The sequence below is a fragment of the Nasonia vitripennis genome, chromosome 5 (genome assembly GCF_009193385.2).
Source record: "Nasonia vitripennis strain AsymCx chromosome 5, Nvit_psr_1.1, whole genome shotgun sequence".
Classification (NCBI taxonomy): domain Eukaryota; kingdom Metazoa; phylum Arthropoda; class Insecta; order Hymenoptera; family Pteromalidae; genus Nasonia; species Nasonia vitripennis.
The window spans coordinates 14303165-14325598 of record NC_045761.1 but is presented as its reverse complement, the minus strand read 5'-3'; the positions used below and the strand labels follow the sequence as shown (position 1 = coordinate 14325598).

The 22434-nt window shown below is 41.0% G+C and overlaps 1 protein-coding gene across 6 annotated transcripts in view; it reads left to right on the top strand.

Moving 5' to 3' along the window:
* Positions 1–22434, top strand: part of LOC103317025 (vicilin-like seed storage protein At2g18540) — a 31507-nt gene that overhangs the window by 5251 nt on the left and 3822 nt on the right. For 2 of the 6 annotated variants that reach the window (XM_016986096.2, XM_016986099.2), the window contains exons 2-7: positions 3159–3523; positions 5676–5997; positions 6106–6565; positions 9035–9079; positions 9153–9354; positions 11795–12054. In XM_016986096.2, the coding sequence (XP_016841585.1) occupies positions 3223–3523; positions 5676–5997; positions 6106–6565; positions 9035–9079; positions 9153–9354; positions 11795–12051 (1587 nt within the window). In that variant the 5' untranslated portion in view covers positions 3159–3222 and the 3' untranslated portion in view covers positions 12052–12054. Of the gene's footprint in view, positions 1–3158; positions 3524–5675; positions 5998–6105; positions 6566–9034; positions 9080–9152; positions 9355–11794; positions 12055–12175; positions 12275–13353; positions 13474–13534; positions 13982–22434 lie in introns of those variants that run through there. The other 4 variants (XM_032601159.1, XM_031931968.1, XR_004227931.1 and 1 more) reach the window with 3 other exon arrangements.

The window sequence follows — 22434 nt, the reverse complement described above, 5'->3', positions numbered from 1 at the left end:
TTTTAGATATACCGATAAGCTTTTCGAGTATCTGAAATTCTTAGACGGGATTCCGCCTCGTCTCGCTAAAAATAGTCGAGATAAATCTCGATTCATCTCGAGTTGGTATCGCACATATTATTAATATACATTGTTACGGACGTACCACTTACACTCAATTGCACCCGCGATGCCGAAAATCTCGACATCATCTATATGAAAGTTCGGGGAAACGGGAAAACCATTATGGAGCGCAATATCTACATAGACTTGATTTTTTTCTTGCATCAAACACCATCGTTATATATATATATATATATATATATATATATATATATATATATATATATATATATATAAACATATATTATATAATGTCGTAGAAATATTATGTTATAAAGGATGTTAAAGCTAGAGCAAAACACATTTTTGAACATTGTATGTGTAAGCGTCAATATTTTGGGAATGACATTTTTTACTTATTTTGTTAGCGATATAGAAAATTTTCAAGAATCTCGAAATTTCTTGAAAATCGCGAGATTTTTCGAGAATCTCGAAAAAGTTGGAGATTGTCGGGTGAGGCGGGATCTCGATTCATCTCGAGCCTGGTATCGAACATCCTGACTAATTGTAACACTTTTTTATAGGCCCCTCAAATTCGTCGAAAAATAGCCATTGTTCAACGGCATGTATCTAATGCATAAGGGCACAAACAAAAAATGTATTACGGTAGAATTAAAGAACGGGAACAGAGCTTTATTTTTTTAAAAATGCAGAGAGATGCTTGATTTGGTCAAAAGTCACGCACAATTGAGAATATGAAAAAATCATGAAAATTGCAGGATTTTTCAAAGTCAAGAAATTTGTATATTTTTTCATGATTTTCCGTATTTTCAATTGTGCGTAACTTTTGACCAAATCAAGCAGTTTTAACGCATTTTTTTTAAATTGAAGCTCTTTTCCCGTTCTATCATTCTACCGTAATACATGTTGTGTTTGTGCCCTTATGCAACAGTGTCACAAGGCACTTTATCGGTGTTGTAGCGTGGTTTTGCATTGTTCTAAAATTGTACAATAAAAAAAAAGTTTCGGATGCGTGCCCTAACATTTGTGTTTTTCGGTTTCTGCAACCAAAAAAAGATCATTTTTCTCGTAGAATTCCCCATATAAATTCTATCTATATCCACGTTCCCGTGGGTCCTTGAGGGGCGACTGTATTTAAAAACGCGATATTTTTAATTGGCTATTGCTTTCTAAATAAAATACAATAAAAAACCTAGAGTTGACCGGGGTGGTGTTGAGTTAAATCCCAGATATGATAGTGAAAATTATAGTTTTCGTCAGTTGAATTTCTGTATGCTGCTGTATGTTTCCGTACAATTGCGTATGTTTAGAAAATCTCACCTCACCTCAATATATCTTAATTTTACCAAATATAACATTATTATAAATAGGTTTTAATTAATGTAAAAAGCTGAACGGCCTAGTGTTAAGTACAAAGAATCATTTTAGCAAAACTAGAAGTCAATCAGACTTTTAGTGTTTATTGAAATTGGAAATACGAAATGTCCTGTGGCGGCGTTGCGAAGCTTTAGCTACGGCCACCCCTTAATATAATGTCTGTTGGAAGAAATTAAATATACATCGAGCTAAATAGGTCATAATTTTGTAATTAAACTCTAACGTTTTCTCTTATTCCCCAGATTGAATTATGAGTGTACAGAATAGATTCACGAAAATGCGCGGCGAGATCTGATTTCAAACGCTCTTCTAGAGCAATATATTCAATAAACTAGAAGGAAAGTTTTGCAGGGCAAATCACGTCTTGACCGTTTCAAGAAAACGTTGCACTTGTCTTTCTTTAGTGAATATTCCACTCTGGGAGTTGGAGAGCATTGTGCAAAGGAAAAAGAATCCAAAAGCTCCCCCGACAAAGCTCCTCTAAATAAGGAAAAAGATAAAATGAAGGACTGGTCGCGTTTCGCCAGGGAATTCGAGCAGCTCGCACAATTTAAAGAGCGCGGCGGGGAGCATCGCGAAGTATATACACTGCACTCTTTCGCCTAAGACCCCATTAAATCGCGAGCTTGGCGGCAACGGCTCCTACTTCGACTACGTATACAGGGGAGGAAGGAGCAGCAGAAGAAAGCGCGGCGTCGCACGAAAAATCCTCGGTGCCCGCGCGTAAATAATAAACGAACGAAGGAAGCGCAGTGCCGGTCGCTTATTGCAGCAGCAGCAGCAGCGAAGCCGCCAGTGGATATCTATTTAAATTAAGGCGGCCGGCGCGCGTAACGGCAGTCGCGCGGAATCAGAAACTCCCGTCTTAAGCTTTTAAGTATCCCGACTTCCGGCTGGCTCTGTATATACCGATGCAGCTCGCAGCCGGGATTAGCGCGAACGGAGAGCTTAATTTCTTGGGTCATCTTCCCCCAGCCTTCCCCCTCCCCCCCCCTCTCTCTCTCTCTCTCTCTCTCTCTCGTGCGCGCGCGGGCGAGATCCTTTCTCCCTCCAGTCTCTCTCTCCGTATAAGTACCTGACCTTGCTCCTTATCACTTAGAGCGAAGTTCCCGTCACTCGCGGTCTATCGTTACTTGGAAAATTACGCTTTATCGTTATAGTTTTTGCCTCGGGCGACTTATTAGTCAGAATTAGCGCGGCTTTAAGGGAAAACTGCGCGTTTACTTTGCACCTCGGTCTTCGTTTGCTTTTCGGGCAGCTGTAACGCGAGTACGTATAAAGTAAAAGAGTCTGTAAAAGACCATTTTCACTACATACGTGAACTGCGGCAGCGGCTTTAGAGGATTTTAGTTCATAAAAATTATGGAACCTGCTTCTCGAGTAGAAGACTAAAATTTTTTTAAATTCTCCGTACATCTGCTTTTAAAAAGGCTTAGAGTTTTTCTACGTTTAACTCTTAAACTTTTACAATTATGCTTCACTTGCGTGATAAGCACATTTAATACAACAATGTTGAGGTGGCAAAGTATCAACAACCACAGGTGCATCGATTAATCTCATCTTAGAGCGAAAAAGACAAAGATTCCTTATATTATATTCTCCATATCCCCTAGACCGTTTTTCCTCCAATAGCTGCCCCTGCAGCCATTGGCCGTATCTGCGTATCTACGTTTTTGTTGTCTCTCGCTCTCACTCGCTCCTCTTTCGTAACGGTATAGACCGGCGGAGCAGAGCGGAGCTGGCCACTGCGTACAGTATACCATAAAGCCGGCGTGCGGATCGATGCGCGGAATGGATGGCGACGTCGCGACGGCTGGCGGGGCTCCGGCCTCGTCGTCGGTGGCCTTGGCTCGTGCCAGGATCGGGACCGCGAACGCGCCCCTGGCTCACAAGCTGCGGGACGTGTGCCGTGGCCGCGAACGCCCGCGAACCGTGTCCGCAACCGCTGCCTCCGCCGCCGCTGCCAAGGAGCTGGAGGAGAGACGACGGCAGCCCCAGCTGAAGTTCGCCGCCCGACTGCAGGACGAGAGGCGACAGGAGAAGAGGCTCATCGGCGAGAGCATCAGGCGGAGAGTCGAGCGAGGTGTGTATATTATAACGTATTATTAGAAAGGCTGAGGACATCAGTCAACGTTTCGCGCGTCGACAGGCCATTTCGGTTACCCGCGCGACGCTATAATATTGATGTTAAATTTTATCTATATAGCTATAACAAGAGCTCTTTGATTAACAGACAAAGTTTCGAGATTCGAGTCTATAGTTATCGAATATCCTCGAAAATTAAATAACCAACTTGTTCCTATCCGCAAAGACTCGCCTTAAGTGATTAGATTCTCAACGGCAGTGCATATTATAGATAGGAGCAAACGAGCGCGATCGTTACGTATTCTCCTTTCTTATTATAATCCGAGTACTTACGGCGAAAGTTTTATTGCGTGCGTTTTATTGAATTTGGCAAGTTCCTGCGGCGCTCTTTGTGTACATTCTCCGCGGAGGGTGGCAATGGTTTGTTGGCCGGCGACAATGGGGACCCATTCGGATGGGATATAGACTTTTTGGCAGTTACGCCTCGGGAGCCAGAATTTTTCTCGCAATAACTGTCCCGCGACGAAAATAATTGTGATATTTACCGAGGCCATGCCTCGGGGAGTAAGCGGCGCGTGGAGAAATCTCGCGGAGTTCTCTCGAGAAAGTCGTTGCACGGCGAGAGCAGTTCAATTCTTAATAACGGACTTACTGCGAAAAGGAAAAAACTGAGTGATTGCTAATTGCGTAAAATTTTAATATCGCTTTTATGCTGAATCATGCAAATCACTTTGCGAGCAAGAGCTTTCAACTTGCATTTTCAATTAATTTTTTCTTCTGAAGCAATGAAACGTTGAGGGGCTGTCGGAGCTACGCTGGTTGGTTCAAATTATGTTCTAAATTACCTATAGTCTCAATCATTTTTTAGATCGTGAATAATAATTGAATTTACGCACTTACATCATCAAATGATTCAAACTGAGATCAGTAAATGATCGTCACTTTCATAATATACAATATTAATGAATAAATACAATTTTTAGTTTATAAATCAACAGATAATTTGATTTTTGATGGTATGAAGTGTATCGTAAGTAAACAATGTGAACTATATGGCTCGAGGTGGCTGGTGGGGCGGTCGGAGCTGATAGTTCCGGCGAGAGGGCGCTGCAGTCAGGTGAAGAATTCATGGATTATATGGCTCATTTTATTATTACAAAAAATATGTGGACTTGTAGCTATGACTAAAAGATGGTGCAGGTGAGCGTATTTAAAGAGGTATTACATTTGTATTTTCTGTACTAGATTATAATTGCAAACGCAATAGCGCGCATGTACTGATGTTTGCAATTTTAATCCAGTACAAAAATACGCATCTAATATCCGTCCGAAAATGCTCGCCTGCTTATATCCTTCAGTCCTATATAGCTATACATGTTTTCGTTGTAATAATCAACTACAAGTCTCTTAAAATCGGCTCCGGCAACCAAGCACTCGACTCTGAATATTACAACCATTTTCCCGATTCAAAATACGATTCCAAATATTATCCCGCCCAACGAAATAACGTCGAATCTTGCGAAGTGCGATCAGAAACAGGACTGAACGAGCTATGTATTCCCGGAGTTGGGGAGTTGTTCCCGCCACGTGCGTGTGCCGACGAGCGAATGGCCGATGTATATACCTGTACGTAGGCTATAATAGTGGTAAGTGCGCAGAGGCGCAGTCGTTGCGTGCGAATTGCCGGTGCGCCGGCGGGATATAGACCGCCTCTGCCGGGAGGAAGCGTCTCAACTTTGGGCAACAATCGGATAACTGCCTCTGCCGATTTCCCGACAATAAACGGACATCGCCAACTTACGCGAATACTGTGCTCCGCGCTGTTCCGCAAACTATTGTCTTCATTGACGCGCCGGAAATGTGTCATAAACAAATGAACCGCTTTGTTGATCCGCAATGTGATTTCCAGTTGTATGTTTTGGAAAGGTTGTACTGTAATTCGCTTATATACTTTTACAGAACTCACTGATAAATTTATCAAAGTCCTGATTAATTTTCATTCATACGTGGAATATTTAATCCAAATTATAAATGGAGTTCGCAACGAGGCAAAGTTCGTAATGTAAAGTTGGTATAGAACATAAAGTTGGTATAGCACGCAACGATATTTTCCGACGATCCCATTAACGTCCACCCCTTTTCTGCGCCAGGCATGGAAGCTTACGAGGAAGATTTGGAGTCTCGCCGCGATCGCCTACGCGAGCTGCTTCTACGCGACGAGGCTCGTCTGACTCGCGAACTCGTGGAGGCAGGTCGGAAACTGGAAGAGCGCCGAGCTACGGAGCTGCAGGAGAGGGCGGCCGAAGCAGCGGCGAGTCGCGAGGCCGTGAGGCGCGAGTTGCTACGCGTGAAGGAGCTGCAGCGCTTCGCAGAAGAAAGCCAGGAGATACGCGAGGCCAGACAGCGGGCCCGCGCCGAGGACTCGAAGCGAGCCAATCTCGCGCAGATTGCCGAAGCCCACGAGCGCCGCAGGTACTTAGGAGCAGTATATAGCTTTTTACGTAGCGTTAAAAGCGCGGTATCATCCTTTTCGGGATGAATTTCGCCATGGTCATAACAATTCGAAAACATCTCTTACAGACAAGAGCGCGAGGACGAGGAATACTGGAAGACAGTGCTGCGCCATCAGTGCGAAACCGACGCCGCGTTGAGCTCGCAACAGGCCGAGCGTCGCGCAGAGGAGGAACGTCGCCTGGCCGCCGAGCTTCGCGGTCAGATGCAGGTCAACTCGCTCGCCAAGAGACAACAGCAGCAGAGCAACCAGCTGGACTGCAGCGAGAACACGCTGTGGAAGTTCGAGGACGAGGGAGAGGCCGAGACTCGCCGGCAGGCCGAGAGGAAAAGAATACGCGAGGAGCTGGACAGGCAGCTGCGGGAGGCGCGCCAGTGCCTCGAGCGCAGGCTCAGCGAGGAGGCCGAACTCGAGCGCATGTTGAGCTCGAGTATCGACGATAAGACCAGTAGACACAGCCCCGAGGAGGAGAGACGAGATAAGGAGGCCCGGCGCTGGGAGATACTGGCCGACATGAAGAGCATGAGGGTAAGGAAATTTGATGATGGATCTTTCATAATTCATGGCTTTATAAAACTGTACACCCGTTCAATTTAATTAACGGGTATATTAACGTATAAGAGTGACTCTTTATGATTAAAATTGCTATATCGGATTTAGCAATTTTTCATCTGCAGAGTGCCTCCGATTTAAATATTTACGTGACTCCTCGGAAATTTAGAATCTTCCCCGCAGCGACCGGAGAGTCTATTATAAATTTCTAACGTGACAAATGTACGCAGATAACCGTAGACGTATGAGCGAAGCTATAGAAGTACTCATGTACAACACACATGCACATATCGGTGAGAGGGGACGCCGAAGCAGAGACTATATTATATCGGTCGCTAGAGCGGCTTTTGACTGAGCAATAGGAGAGGAAGGCAGCGCGGATATAACAGCGTGAGCCGCGCGTAGCTATATATACTGCAGTCGTGCGTGTGTGAGCGCGGGAGCTAAAACGGAAACCAAACTGATTCCGAGCCGTGGCAAGTCGACGAGAGGTGCTTTAAAGCTCCGGCCAGCGGAACGCTTAGATTTCACCTATTTACACAAACGCGTTCGCGCCTCTCGGCTGCGATGCAGTGTATATGTATAGATCCGCACACGCGCGAGCTCGCGTATCGGGGAATGCATACTTGTCGCGCTTTGGACGCCCGTGCCGGCGTGCCTCTCGCGTTCTGGCCCGACACTTTTACCCAGCTGCGCGGATTTTTCCGGGATAATGCTCTTAGGAGGAGATATTTTCATGCGCGCCTCTATTCAGCTGGCGAGACTTTTTCGAATGTTTGCGCCTCTGATGTAGCACTCGCTCGTGGAATTTTGAGTTTGCGTCAACCTTGCAACCGGGGGCATGTATAGCGCAATGATTTTTTTCTTAGCGCGCGTGTTTTTTGACTAAGTCAGAATCGTTGAATTATCTACTTGTTTTGGAGAAAGCTGCTTTTGATTACAAATTGAAGGAAAGTCGCGATGATCTTGATCGATATTACTTTGCTCACGAGAAACTATTGTCGTAAAAGAAATCTTAACGACTCGATACTATTTTCGATTTTTCGAACCTCAGCTGCGTGTAAGCCGAGGCGCACTAGATATCCTTGGAATTTCATCGCGCACAGCGTAATATAGCTCCACTCGCATGATCGCAATAAAGTGACTAATATCTCTCCCGCCGATGCAGCTGCGCGCAAGTCGAAGCCTCTTGCTGCTCCTTAATTAATTTCGGCAAAACGACTATGCAAGTCTCCCGGTGCCGCACTTGCTCGCGCAATCAGTACCAAACCGCCGAGCATAAGAGAGCACATCAGGCCTCGGCTCACTGGTCGCGCTTATTGTTCTCTCGCGTCGTTTCCCAACGCGACACCCGCGTATACTCGCGCGCATTCCCTTCCAGAACGTATACACGCAAGACGTCGCCGGCGATTCGGAGCGGCACCATACACAACGCGTTACACATGCCGCCGCTCTGACTGACTGCATCCTGGGGATTCGCGCGTAAGCCGCCGGTGCTAAGCTCCGCGACGAGCCGAAGGAATTTTCGATGTTCGCTGGATTATTGCGAGGCTCCATTGTGTGAAGCCGCGCTCTGCCGACTCGACGGCTCGACTTGCTCTTGTTGATTCGAATCGCGCTGGCTTCTCGTTCTTTTCCTTTCGATTTTCAACCTTTATCTTCGTCGTTCCAAGTATATAGAGACGCGGATAAAATGTCTGCCGTCATCGAGAAAGGCCGCTCTGACATTCATTGCATAGTAGTGCAATTTTCGCCGTATCCGAGCACGGCATTGTAAATAACTTTGCCCAAAGCTCAATGCCATTAGAACTCTAAGCTGCTAATGGAACTCCCGCAACCTCGCGCACAACTGACCTATATAAATCGTGTCAAAGCTCTAAGCCCTCGCTCACCACCTCGCAGCCGCTGATGTAAACTAATAACCGAAATGTTGATGCTGCGCAGAGCACGAAATTTCCCAAAGCGGGAGATCAAGCAATCCCGACGAATTTTCTCTCTCTTCGCCTAATTTGTACTCCGGGAATTCGAGAAATTAACTCAGTCGTTTCGCGGACTAGCGTATTAAATTATCACATTTCGAGAAACGAGTTATCGTCTACTTTAATTAAATTGTAAAAATTAAGAGGACTCTGTTACCGCGCTTCAGCGTATTAGACAGTCGCGAGTACACTTGGAACTATTAAAAGCTGAGCATTCAAGAATAAAATCCGTTTATCGTGAAGAGGCTGTATATGAGTAGGTTGTGAAAGCGGGCCCGATAAACTCATCAAAACCGCATGCGAAATATCATACCGACACGCGATACTGATGTAATATGGTTTACTCGAGTAGTTTAATACAAACGTCGAGAACAACGTACGTCGAATTCTCATGTTATAACTCATATTTTCCCATATTAAATCTTGGCCCTTTTCATTTCAACATCAAGTGAGTTTATACTCGCAGATGGGCTGCATCGCGCGCACGATCCGCAAGCTCAAGCACGCAGTGGTACGCAAGCACAGAACCACAAGGGAGTCCACTCGCCAAAAATGTAATCGAGCGTCCGCCCGATGTTTTGCAGGAATTTCGCGAGGCGGTGGCGCGCCGCGAGGCGGAAGCCGACGAGTGCGCGCGTCGCTGGACCGCGGAGGCGGATGCCGCGAGACACGAAGCCCAGCGCCGAGCCAAGGAGGACAACCAGCGCAGGAGCCGCGAGCTGAGACTCGCCTGGGACCGGCAGCACGAGGAGAAGTGCAGGGCGAGCCTCCAGGATAATTGCGAGCGTAAGACTTGCTTCTTCTTCTTCTCCTCATCCTCCAGCGTGAGCACGCTCGAGTGTGGCTTCTGCGGCCGCGCGGCGAAGATTCCCGGATTATTTTTTCGGAACGCTCGTTTTCGCGGCCGCGGAAATGCTGCGGCTGCGTGCAACCGGAACTTTGCGGCAAAGTTGAGAGACTCGAGCTTTATCGTCTGAAATTACTTCCGGATTAGAGAGGGCATTAAAAAAATGGCTAGCACAAGTCGTTGCGGAGGGTGTATTCTTATTTTGTCGGCGTCGCGCTTTTATTTATTGAATACACGAGCGTCTAATTCATCGTGGAAGGAAAAGTTATGCCTCTCCGCGAGATACTTCCATCAACTTCACAGATGATTGGGAAACTTCCAGCCAAGTTTGCAAAGTAACTGCAGACAGATATTTATGAAGCAAGTTTTTAAAGCTTAAAAAGCCTCCGCCGGAACTGCACAGACGGATAAAGAATTTACAGAGAGTTACCCGCCGGGATATTAAAAGGAATTTTATTATCCTGCGGATGCGATGAAGTTTGTGCGGCAATCGAAGCCCGCGCGCTTTGCTCCTACGATTCTCGCTACATAGATTCGCGGAAAATAACTGCACGCGCTCTAACGACTTGTATACCTTCCTTACGCAGTGCACCGCGTGCGCGGAAATGCAATCCTTTAACCAACGGCGCAAAAAAACACGCGCGCAAGACCGCTTAATTTCCGAATACCCCGCGCCGGGTATTAAAAAATCACGACGACTGTACGCAGTAAAGAAAACGCTCCAATGGCGCGATCCCGCAACTCCGAATGCATTGCGCGGCGTTAGCATCACATAAGTCCTCGCTGTCGTCGTCGTCGCCGTGCAGTTCTGGTCACACGCGGCCGGCGGATATGCGCTCTCGCGTATTTATACGAGCACGCGCTCGCCGCGCTGTTTACGCATTTGGCTCTGTTTATGCGAATTCCGGGCTAAGTCAGTCATTTCAGAGGTTCGCCACTGTACGTGCGGCTCTACGCGTATGTGTGCGCATACATACTTACTATTATGGCGTATATACTGTGTACGTATGTGGAAAACCGACGGCGTCGGTGTCACCGGGCACGTACCAAGAAAGTTATGTGCCGTTTGCCGGCGTTTTAGAGCTGCGCGTATACTCTGTAAATGCACTTGCTTCCAAGGGTGGGGCCTATTTGCGGATTATACTATTTTATTATTATAGTAGTGAATACTTCTCTATAAGCTCGCCGGGTACACATTTTACTGGGGAGTGAATCGGCGAGCGGCGACCGTCACGGCGGCGCGACCGACCGATCGTCACGAAAGCAGCGCCAGCTCTCTCCCCCCACCACGCACTCTTCGCCGCGCATGTTAGCATGCTCGCACAGCTCAGCTCTTCCCCCACATATCAGCCGCACTTATTTACACACGCTGCAAGCGGCTATCGGGTTTTCTCGGATTTCGCGGAATATAGCAGTACCTTTTCATGGCGCTTCAATTTTTTTGCGTCAACTAGACGACGTGACTTTTTTAATATGCGCAAAACGTTTGCAGGTAAACATTATTGACTTATTGCGGTAGATATTATCACTGTATGGCACGCCCTGGCGTAAACCTCGATTTACCGCACGCTCGGTGCAAACATGCACTCTCTAAATCTCGGATTACGCACGTTGTGTCATAAAATATCGTACGATACTATTATTCTCATTATAGTTTCGTTATTCGTATTATGTTTTGCCTATCCTAAATTTACTAATTGATCAATGATTACTTCACCTAAGATTTTTTAACTCTCTGTCAAAGTTGTGATCAAGTTGGAAAAATAAGAAAATAGCAGCGATTTACGCATCAAAATCAATAAATCAAAAAATTATAAAAATTTATCAAAAAAGTCACAATTAAATGTATCCTTGTAGATTAGTACTTTGCACTCAACGAAGACGCATTTGAATTTGCGTCGAAGACTAATTCATTTCAGTTTTGCCGCGAAGACGGCTATATATATATATATATATATATATATATATATATATATATATATATATATATATATATAGAGAGAGAGAGAGAGAGAGAGAGTGAGTGAGTTAAAATATATATATATATATATATATATATATATTAACTCTTGAGTCGAAGATAATAAAGTACATTTGCAGTCCCGCTGCGAAGACTAGTACATTTCTCACTTCGTATACGTTTGATTCTCTGGCAACGAAACTATTCAAATTTTTCAAAATTCCACACCGTCTATTTAAGTATTCACTTCTATCGGCTGTCCCCGAGACAGCCACATTTTTTTAAAGTAACATATTCGCGGCTCGCGTTGACAGTATCTTTTCCCCGTCGGATCTTGTGTTTTCAAAAGAGCGAAATTCTTAAGCGATTAGAACCATCTTGGAAGCGGTGAAATAATTAACTTACTTGTGTGCAAATAGCATCCACTGAAGCAGGCGCGGCGACCTACGCAGAAAGCGAGAAAGCGGAGCGCGCTAGGCGTCACCTGGCAGCCCAGAATTACGGTCGCGAACTGCTGGCCCAGAAAGACCACCAACAGGTCAGCCGGATGCAGGAACGTCGATGCCTCGACGAGTATTACGAGAAACAGAGAATCCAACGCGAACGAGAAGAACGCCGTATGGCGCAGGAGCTCACGACGCTTGGATCGCGACTCCGGATTTCTGGTATTCCCTAAAGGGTATGTACTTATGAATGCGATGACTGTTATAGATAAGAAAAATTACTGCTGCTGTGAAGTATTTGTTAGGAATTAAATTTTTTTCGTTCGATACTGTGTATAGTAGTTCGAATTCCATTAGGTCGTAACGTAAGTAGAAGAGGTGTACGTATGGTCAGCCAGTATACATTTATTGGATATCATACAGAAAAGTGCTGTCAAATAAAGAGTAACTCATTTATATCACTCTCTGTCAAAATTAACAACCCAGATTTTATTTAAAAAATCGAAAGTTATCATTGCACGATTTTTTATCAAGTTCGATTTCTCAGCATCACGTGTCATTAAAGCTTGATATTTTTTGAAACCCAATATTTGAACTTGAAATCTAGCGACTTTAGCCGTGTGCAGTTATAGCATCCCGTGTTATTCATATAGCACTTTGCACTCGCCCCATGTTCTATGCATGTATTGTCATTTACTCAGCATTGACTAAATAGCTCTATTAAAATTAAAGGTCGATATAGGTTCTACCTTTGAAAAGGATATGCATCTGGCAAGAACTCGTTTAAATCGAAATTTCACAGAAGTATTATCTCCGGCTAGCTCTAAGTCATTATAGCTCAACTTAATGTCATAATGAGCGGTGCTCTAGCGGACCAAGTTCGTCTAACCACATGTCATAAATTGCGAATCGGGTGATTTATAACTTTTAGCGTCAGTTACGAGAGTTTTATTACAAGTGTATAAAAACATGAATTTTTAAATTTCACAGCTATAATATATTTTATTACTCATGCTAACTATCATAGTTATAGTTTTATATGACTTGATACCAATGATGTTTTATTCATAAAAAGGTGATGAGTATGTTTTTTAGCCCATAATTCACCTAGAAGTTCTTGTACTTCATCTCGTGAAAAAAGTTTTCTATCAGCCATTAGCAACTTTAGATGAACGTTCTATATTTTCTAAATTTTCATGGTTTTACGGCATCTGAGCGAAACATTCCATAACGAAAAGTTCCATAGTTTTTTGCCCAAAATCAGTTTTTTCTATATCAAAAATGGTTAAATTTTGAAGTTGGTACAAATGGGATCGTTAGATAAATGAAATGACACTATAAAACACTGAATCAGAACTGTTCTGATTTTAAGCTAATTTTATAACAGTAAATTACAGCTATAAATAAATAATTTGATTATCCAAATCTATAAAAATTGCATATCATCTTTTACATATAATAAACACGCAACTTTGAATTCTAAATTTTAAATTTTCCTTCAAAATCCATGGACCAATCACGTTTATTACTTTTAGAGCGCAATATGTACATATCTTTCGTTTTCCTCTCCCGTACCCCCTTCCCTACCTCTACGAAGGTTCCTGAGACTGATGAGCACTTCACTTGTCGTTTATACCTTATCCAACATTCGACCGGTAAGCATCGCTCTCAATTTTGATCGCTCACTCGTACTTTATAATCATACATATGCCATAGGTACGCCAAGTGCAGTAGGCGTAGAGATAAGGACAACAAAATCCGAATCAGTGTCCCCAAATTCTCAAGAGCTAGCATATTGAAAAAGAGTGTTCCACGAGGAAGGTGCGTCAATAGCAAGAACAACGTTATTCAGTCACCGACATCCTGCTACTTGAAAGTTGATGCTGAAGACAAGCACTCGCTAGATTACTATGATGTGCTTATTTACAGCAACGTGGAAAAGGAACTAGCACGGAGATTGATAGATAGGCAGTCGAATGGACTCTTTAGATTCTTCGAGCGCCCGGCCAGTCTCAAGCAGAAGGTTGTAATCTTCATCTTCGAGTAACAGCAATCGTAGCTCAAGTGATCAAATACCAGTACTGTCAATTCCGGAGTCGCATTGCAAATTCGATCACCTGTGGAAGTCAATGTCCGAACTCATTGATCTTCCATTGTTAGCACACGATGGTCAAGCGATTGCCCAGAATTCAAAAGCTCAAGATATCTTACAGCCAGAATCCAAGCCCGTCAACCTTTTGGACTTGTCAACCTATTCAACGTCATCGTCATCGAGCAGCAGTAGTATCAGTTCTGGAAGTTCAAGCTCGAGCTCAAGCAGTGACGACGACTTTACGTCCTCGTCATCGAGCAGCGGTAGCAGCAGTTCTGAAAGTTCAAGCTCGAGCTCGAACAGTGACAACTCCACAACTTCGTCATCAAGCAGTAGTAGTAGCAGTTCTGGAAGTTCAAGCTCTTCACCGAAGAAGGTATGTTCCAGCATTATAAATGCTCCAGTACAAAGTCTAAATCTTTCTTCAGTTAAAAAGCCTAAGCCACTGTCAAACATTACTGCTTATAAAAAACATCTGGAGTCAAACTTTAGGGCCTCCGGAGCTTTGGATTCCAAGAGTCCTCAGTCTGATAGCTTTTCTATAAGAAGCAGTACTAGCAGCTCGATAGATCGATAGATCAAGACCTAAAGCCTAAAGGGGTGACACGAAAATCTCTAACACTAATAATACAAAGAAACCTGTATCAAAGAGCCGTGCAGTATTTCATCCATCTTCAAAAGGAACAAATACCACGAAGATCATAGCCTCCATCGTCGTTATTGAGCATCAGAAACAATATTTTTGCACGTTGTTTTATCTACATAATTCAAATTTAAAAATGTCTAATGAAAATAAAATATTTTTTTTGGATTCTGTTTTGAAAAACGCTAAACTACGTGTCTTTAAATGCAAGCGCTCTTGATTTAACGTATGACTTCTGATGTAATAAAAATTCGTTCTAGAAATGCTTTAATTTTGGAATTCCGTTTAGTTGAAGCTTATAATTTTGTATATTTTTCATTGTCTGTAATCACTTTTATTAGTCTACTTTAATTACATTACTTACAAGTTTACTTAGAAACCACATTTAACTTGTAACTATTGTAGCTTACTTTAAGTTAGTTTTATTGTATGTACCAAAGAAATGTTTAGATGCAAGAATTGTCCGTATGGATATGTGGATGTACATAGGCGCGCACGCCATATCATTATATTTTTTCAATTTTCACTTTTTGAGGGCAGTAATTGAAACATACGCAGGCATTACTCGGTAAAACAAACAGCCAACCAGTTTTTTTAAGATGAGTAGGATACATGAGATAAGATTTCAAAATGCTCAAGTTTCGATTTAGTTATACGGTTACATTTTTCATGCGAATTATCATTCCTCTTTCCATGTATAAGAAAATTCCAACCATCTCTGGGAAGGGGCGGGGGCGCCATAATAGGGGCTGAAACAACATTTCCGATAGCCCGTGGTAACACGCATTCGATAGCTACACTCGCGTTTGATCGAGGAGCTCATCCCCTATACATCGTGTACAACAGTATTTCGCATTATTCTTTTGGCGTGCCGGCACCCGCGTTCGATGCTCGCTCGTGCGCGTCATTCTCCGTCTCTGAGCGCATTATTTCGCCGGGCACTTTGATGATCTCGCCTTTTGCCCGGTCACTCGGAAAGCTCCCCTTCCCACAGTCCAATGCCGCAGCACGGCTAGTTCCTCTGTTTCTTACGCGCTCACTGTCTATCGATGCGTGTGAAATAATGAGCGTTCTCTAGAGTCGGTATAATTAGATTCAGCAGGTGAAGTTTTGCCGTTATCTTCGATTCTAACGCCCATCACCGTGCCTGCGCGAATGCCGAATTCGCGGGGCTCGATATATCCTTTGTTGGAATTTGCTATACTGCCCTCTCGCCTGTAAGCGCCGGGGAGTTTTCTTTTGTTTATTCTCGGCTCGTTTTCGCTTTTATTTTTTGGCCTCTTTTTTATCCCGCTCGAGCTGAGACCATGTGTGTACCCGTGCACGTCCATAGAATAGTAATCGGTTGCGTTATATTCTTTGGTTTATTATCGCTTGGATTTATGGAGGCGGAAGATGCTCTGGTGTTATTTGCGGAAATTGCGTTATTCGATCTGCGGCATAGTAACGCATGACGATGTGCTAATAAACGAAGAAAAGCGTATAGGTATTGTTGCACTAAAGATATACTTTGTAAAAGACCATAAGATATATTACACTAGCTAAATCCAACGCGCGCTCAATTTTTTTGAGATTATAAGCTCAAAACCGTAACTATATATTCAGACCGGGTATTTGTTTCTCAACCAACCATAAAATCGCTTTATATTAACGGCTATACAGCACCTAGTCTTCGTTTTTTTTTTAATGATTATCGCAACATTATATTTCATATATCTTATATATATCTTAAAAAAAGCTTCTTTAGAACTTCATGTTTTTTTTTTGCATAAACTAGACTTGGCGCAGTGCGCTGCGCGCACTGTAGTAGACTATAATTTCATTAACTTATTAAATGGAATATAAATACTTGATTGATATTTTTAATATTTGTTTTCTACCACGGAAATATATCAAACTTTACAATATATGATTCATTTCGCGCTCATATAAATTTCAAAATTGCGCAGACTTACTTAAGATTTGGGCTTCGAAGGGCACTTTTATACTGATAGATATGCTTCAAACACATATAGATTCCAGATGAATGTAGGGTTTTGCAAAAAAAATATTATTTAAAAAAGTTGTCTGGATATTAATATAAAATTTGTTACTTTTTAAATTGTTGAAGCAATTTTTGTTGATTATTTTCAGAAAACATTTTAAAATAATATTTTTTTTGCAAAACCCTACATTCATCTGGAATCTATATGTGTTTGAAGCATATCTATCAGTATAAAAGTGCCCTTCGAAGCCCAAATCTTAAGTAAGTCTGCGGTAGCTGAAAAATGGAAATTCTGAATTTTGGCCTTCAAAGAAATGTCATACCTGATAATATGGCACATATAAACATTGTTTTATCTTTTTTACATTATACCTGAATATATTTAATAGTTTAATTTATTTTTTAAACAATTTAGAAAAAATATTTTAAAAATCAGATTTTTCATTTTTTGACGATTTAAGGTGTATCCGTCCCCTTAAGCGTTTTGTATCAAAATGAGGTCTGCATATTCTATATGTGGATATTAATTAGAGCTTGTATATATGGGGAATTCTACGGGAAAAATGCCATTTTCTGGTTGGAGAAACCGAAAAAAACAAATGTTGGGGCACACTCCTGTAACTTTTTTTTCTTATGGTACATGTTTAGAACCATGCAAAACCACGTTCCAACATCGAAAGAGTGCCTTGTGACACTGTTTTATAGGCCCTTCAAATTCGTCGAAAAATAGCCATTGTTCAAGGGCATGCACCTAATGCATGAGGGCACAAACAGAAAATTTATTACGTTAGAATATCGGAATTATATTAAAATTTTAAATAGGATAATTAAAGAAGCAAAAATAATATATGATAGAGATCAGGTTGTAAAAAATGGTGATAATCCCAGAAACCTGTGGAGAGTAATCAAACAAAAAATAGGTAAAAATGCGAAAAAAGATAGAAATATAAACCAGATTTATGATGATAGGAAAAATTTAATAAATAATCATACAGATATTGCTAACCATTTCAACTCTTACTTTAGTAGCATCGGCAAAACATTGAGTGATCAAATACTGCAACCAATGAATGTAAACGTCAAATTACCAAAGATAAATAATAATTCTATTTTTATTACGCCTACTAATTACTTTGAAATTACTGGCATAATTCAAAATATGAAATTAAAGAATGGAGGAGTAGACAACATAAACTCTAAATCACTAAAAACTCTAACACAATACATAGTAGACCCACTGGTACATATTATAAATATATGCATTGAAAAATATATATGGCCGACTGCGTTAAAAAATGCTGATATAATACCGATACATAAAACTGGAAACAAGAGGAATATAACTAATTATAGACCAATATCTTTAATATCCAATGTAGCAAAGATCTTCGAAAAAATCATTTATAATAGAATATTGATTTTTATTAGTACATTTAATATTTTATCCAGTAATCAATATGGTTTTGTTAAAAATAGAGGTGCGAAAGATGCTCTGGCAGAAATAACCAAGATTATTTATGAGAAATTAGACAATAGTACCCCGATTGCAATCACTTTTCTTGATCTTGCAAAAGCTTTTGATACGGTAGATCATAAGATACTACTTGATAAACTTTACAATTATGGAATCAGAGGCACGGCACACAAACTTATAACAAGTTATCTGGAAGGTAGAAATCAAAGAGTAAAAATTAATGACTGTTTAAGCGAATCCAAAACAATTACTACGGGTGTACCACAAGGTACTATCTTAGGTCCACTGTTTTTTATTATATATGTTAATGATCTCTTGCAAAATATGCCTGCAAATTCAATAATATCATATGCGGATGATACAGCAATTATTTCGACGGATAGTTCTTGGACAGGAGTAGAGGAAAAAATGACTAACTACCTGTATAAAGTATCTAACTGGCTTGCACTAAATAAGCTATCACTAAACATTGACAAAACAGTTTGTATGACGATCGGGAACTACTCTGATAGCGTACCTAAAGATTTTTTAATACAAATTGATGGCAAAGACATTAAAAGAGTTGAAAATACCAAGTACTTAGGAATTATTTTTGATTATAATATGAAATGGATAAATCATATACAGTATTTAATAAATAAGATTTATGCAAATTAAAACTTTAAAAATGATATATTATGCATTTTTTCATACTGTTATAAATTATGGTATAATAGCTTGGGGTGGTGCTTACTCTACTGCTACCAATCTATTACAAAGGCTACAAAACAGAATTTTGAAAATCATAAACAAAAATAATTTTGCTCAGGATAATCCATTGAGTATTGGGCAACTATTTACATATCAATCACTAATATACCACTACAACACATTTAAAGTTAAATTTTTAAATTCAGAAAGCAAAACTAGGAATAAACGCATTCAGATACCTAGGAGACTTAAGACTATAAGTAATAAGAATAGTTATATTAAAGCCATAGGAGTTTATAATGAACTGCCAAATAACCTAAAAACTTTAAGCTCTAAGAATTATACTTATAAACTAAGAGAATGGGTTAAGTTTGACATGTAAAAAAAAAATCTTTTTTATAAAATTAATAAGAAATATTGATAATGTATTTATAAATTGCTATGTATTCTGTATACAAATTTTATTAAAACGTTATTAATCAATCTTTCATATTGTAAAACTGTTAAAGTGTAAGTTAGGTACTATATATCTTGAAATAGATTTTATTTTAGTTATAAGGAACTATAGTTAGTAAGTATACCGGCCTCGCGAACAGGTAACTGCGTTTACCTCTGCGGGAATTTTACTATTATGTAAATAATATGTAATTTTTTGTCTGGTTAATAAAATAAAATAAAATAAAATAAAATAAAATAAAAATAAAAGAATAAAAGAACGGGAAAAGAGCTTGAATTTAAAAAAAAATGCGTTGGAAATGCTTGATTTGGTCAAAAGTTATGCACAATTGAACATGCGGAAAAATTGAAAATCCATGTCGAAATAAGGTACATTTTTACCCAACCATTTGTGAAATCGTTGGCCAACGCACTCCAATTGACTCACTAATGGCAAAGGGTTGGCTTACGTTTCTATCAGGGTATGCCTCTCTAATTCAATATTATTCCACTAGATGGATACCTATTTTTGATTTGCAGTAGTAAATTTAACATTTTCGAAAGGTTCTATATTTATGCATATTAAAAGGTTCCTGATCCATGCCTGATGAAAGAATTTCCAAATCAAAAATGCATCCTGATTGCATTCCTGAATTCTTAAACCCAACCAAACACGGCCATCACTTTTTTAAGAGAGGATATTTATGCTGCTAGGCTAAATAAAAATGATTGTGTTGGTATTCAGCATAAACATAAAAAAGGCATTTTGAGCGCAAATAATTTGTAAAGTTTACGATATTAACTGAGAAATCTATATCACACCGTCGTCTTTTTTTATGTCTACATAGAAAAATTTAATTTTAAATACATCATCCACTTAAGAACGATAATATACCCTAATACTAAAAAATTAATCTGTGTTGCACGTATACTGAAAAGCAATTTGAAAAGAAAAATTAAGCTCCAAAACATAAAGTCTACGGTAAATTTCTTTATCTAATTCATAAAGGTCTGTAATTCGGAGTTTACCATCTTCAAAAGAAAGCAAAAATTATATTCTTCTTTTTTTTTTAAGTGGTATTTGGAACTCGAAAGTTCATCGCGTCATCTACGCAAGCCTTCCACGCTGCCCTGTCTTGTATCAACCCAACCCAAGATGCACCCCTCCGATCGACACCCACCCGTCCTATTTCTACTAGATCCGCTTTTACGTTGTCCTCCCATCTGCGTCTAGGTTTACCTAAAGGTTGCGTTACCATCAGCCTGCCCGTCATGACACGCGCTGCCGTACGGTCGTCTCCCATTCTCGCTACGTGCCCTGCCCATCCCAATCTGTGTGATTTTATAATTCTGTTAATATTTGGTGACGAGTACAGATGTGTAACTCGTCATTGTGTAGTCTCCTCCATTCCCCGGTTTCCTCATTTTTCTTCGGCCCGTATATTTTTCGCAAAACTTTATTTTCAAATACCCTAAAACGGTTGTCCGCTTGCTTAGTGAGAGCCCACGTTTCGCACCCGTACAGAACCACCGGCAGGATTATTGTCCTGTATATTCTTATTTTAACGTTTTTAGACAACAGCCTCGACTTAAGTAAATTACTCACGGCGTAGAAGCAAGCATTACCCGAATGGAGTCTCTTGTTTATTTCGACATTAATCTCGTTTCTATCATTTATGGTCTTACCCAGATACCTGAATTCACTAACCTTTTCCTGTATACTCTGCCGCTTTTATGAGGATTTCCGCGTTTCTTGCTATCGTTTCCCTACAATCCCCAGTATATCCAAATCATCTGCGTAGCCTAGTATCTGCGTTGTTCCATTAAGCGTTGCGCCCAGCTGGCTAACCTGCATTTTTCTAACGACATACTCTAACGTTAAGTTGAACAGCACCGTTGAGAGCCCATCCCCTTATTTTAAACCATCGCGTATCGTGAAGGGTTCTGATATATTACCGCCTACTCGGACCTTTCCCGTGCATCCGTTCAGACATATTTGAATCAATCTCACGAATTTTTTTGTTTGTTCTACACCGAGAAGTACTAGAATTTGATACATTTTGCTTTGCTTAATAGAATCGTACGCTTTATTAAAATCTATAAATAGTTGGTGTATGGTTTCGCAAAATTCCCACTTTTTCTCTAACAACTGTCTTATGGTAAATATTTGATCGCTGGTCGATCTGTTGCGCCGAAACCCGCACTGATAATCTCCTACTATATCTTCCGCGAATAGAGTGAGTCTAGCTTGTATTACGTTTGACAGAACTTTGTAGCACGTTGCTAAAAGTGAGATACCCCTATAGTTATTGCAGTCTGTCTTATCCCCCCTTTTAAAACTCGGTATAATGATAGATTCCTTCCAATTTTCGGGTATTGTTTCATTTTTCCAGATGGCACATACTAGTTTATAGATTTTGAAAGTGAGCTCGACGCCCCCATATTTGAGTAACTCAGCTGGTATAGAGTCATTTCCCGTGGCTTTGTTGTTTTTTAGTTTTTTAATCGCGGCCTCTACTTCTTGGTAGCTCGGTTCCTCCACGTGGAGTTCGGCCGTATGAATTTCGTCCCGTAATTATTCGCTATTTTCGTGCACGTTTAATAATTTATCAAAATAGTTTTTCCACAGCGACAGAAATTCGTTGTCATTTGTTACGAGGTCCCCGTTTTCGTGCTTCATCAATTGCGCTCTACTCCTAAAACCCTTTCTGATGGCGTTAATCCCTCTGTACATTTCGCGGGGTTACTTTCCTTACTGTTAGTTTCTATTCTCCTAATAAGCTTCTTTTGATACTCCCGCTTCTTATTTCTGTAGATCGTGCCCGCCTGTTTCCTTACGTTAGAATACTCTTCTACGGTCCTATCGCTTCTATTGTGTAAGCTATCTAATTTAGCCTTTTTGCGTCTTTCAAACCAGAGTTCGCACTCTTCGTCAAACCATAGTTTGCTCTTTGGTTTTTTCTTTTTACCCAGTACTTTGTTCGCGGCCTCTTTTACCGTTTTTTCGATGTCCCCCCATAAGCTATTCGGTTCGTCATTCCCCTCCGGCGATGTGTTTTCTTCTTCAAGTGCCTGAAACCTGTTATTAATTTCTATCTGGTACCTAATTCACTGTATCCTATCTCGTAGCTTTTCAATATCGAAGCTTTCTACCTTGTTTGTTCGCTTACTATTTTGATTCGCTACTAATCTAGCTCTTAATTCGGCTACTACTAGGAAGTGGTCCGAGTCGCTATCTGCCCCTCTATGAGCCCTTACGTCGAGAACGATAGTATGACGTCTTTTTTCAATGAGAAAA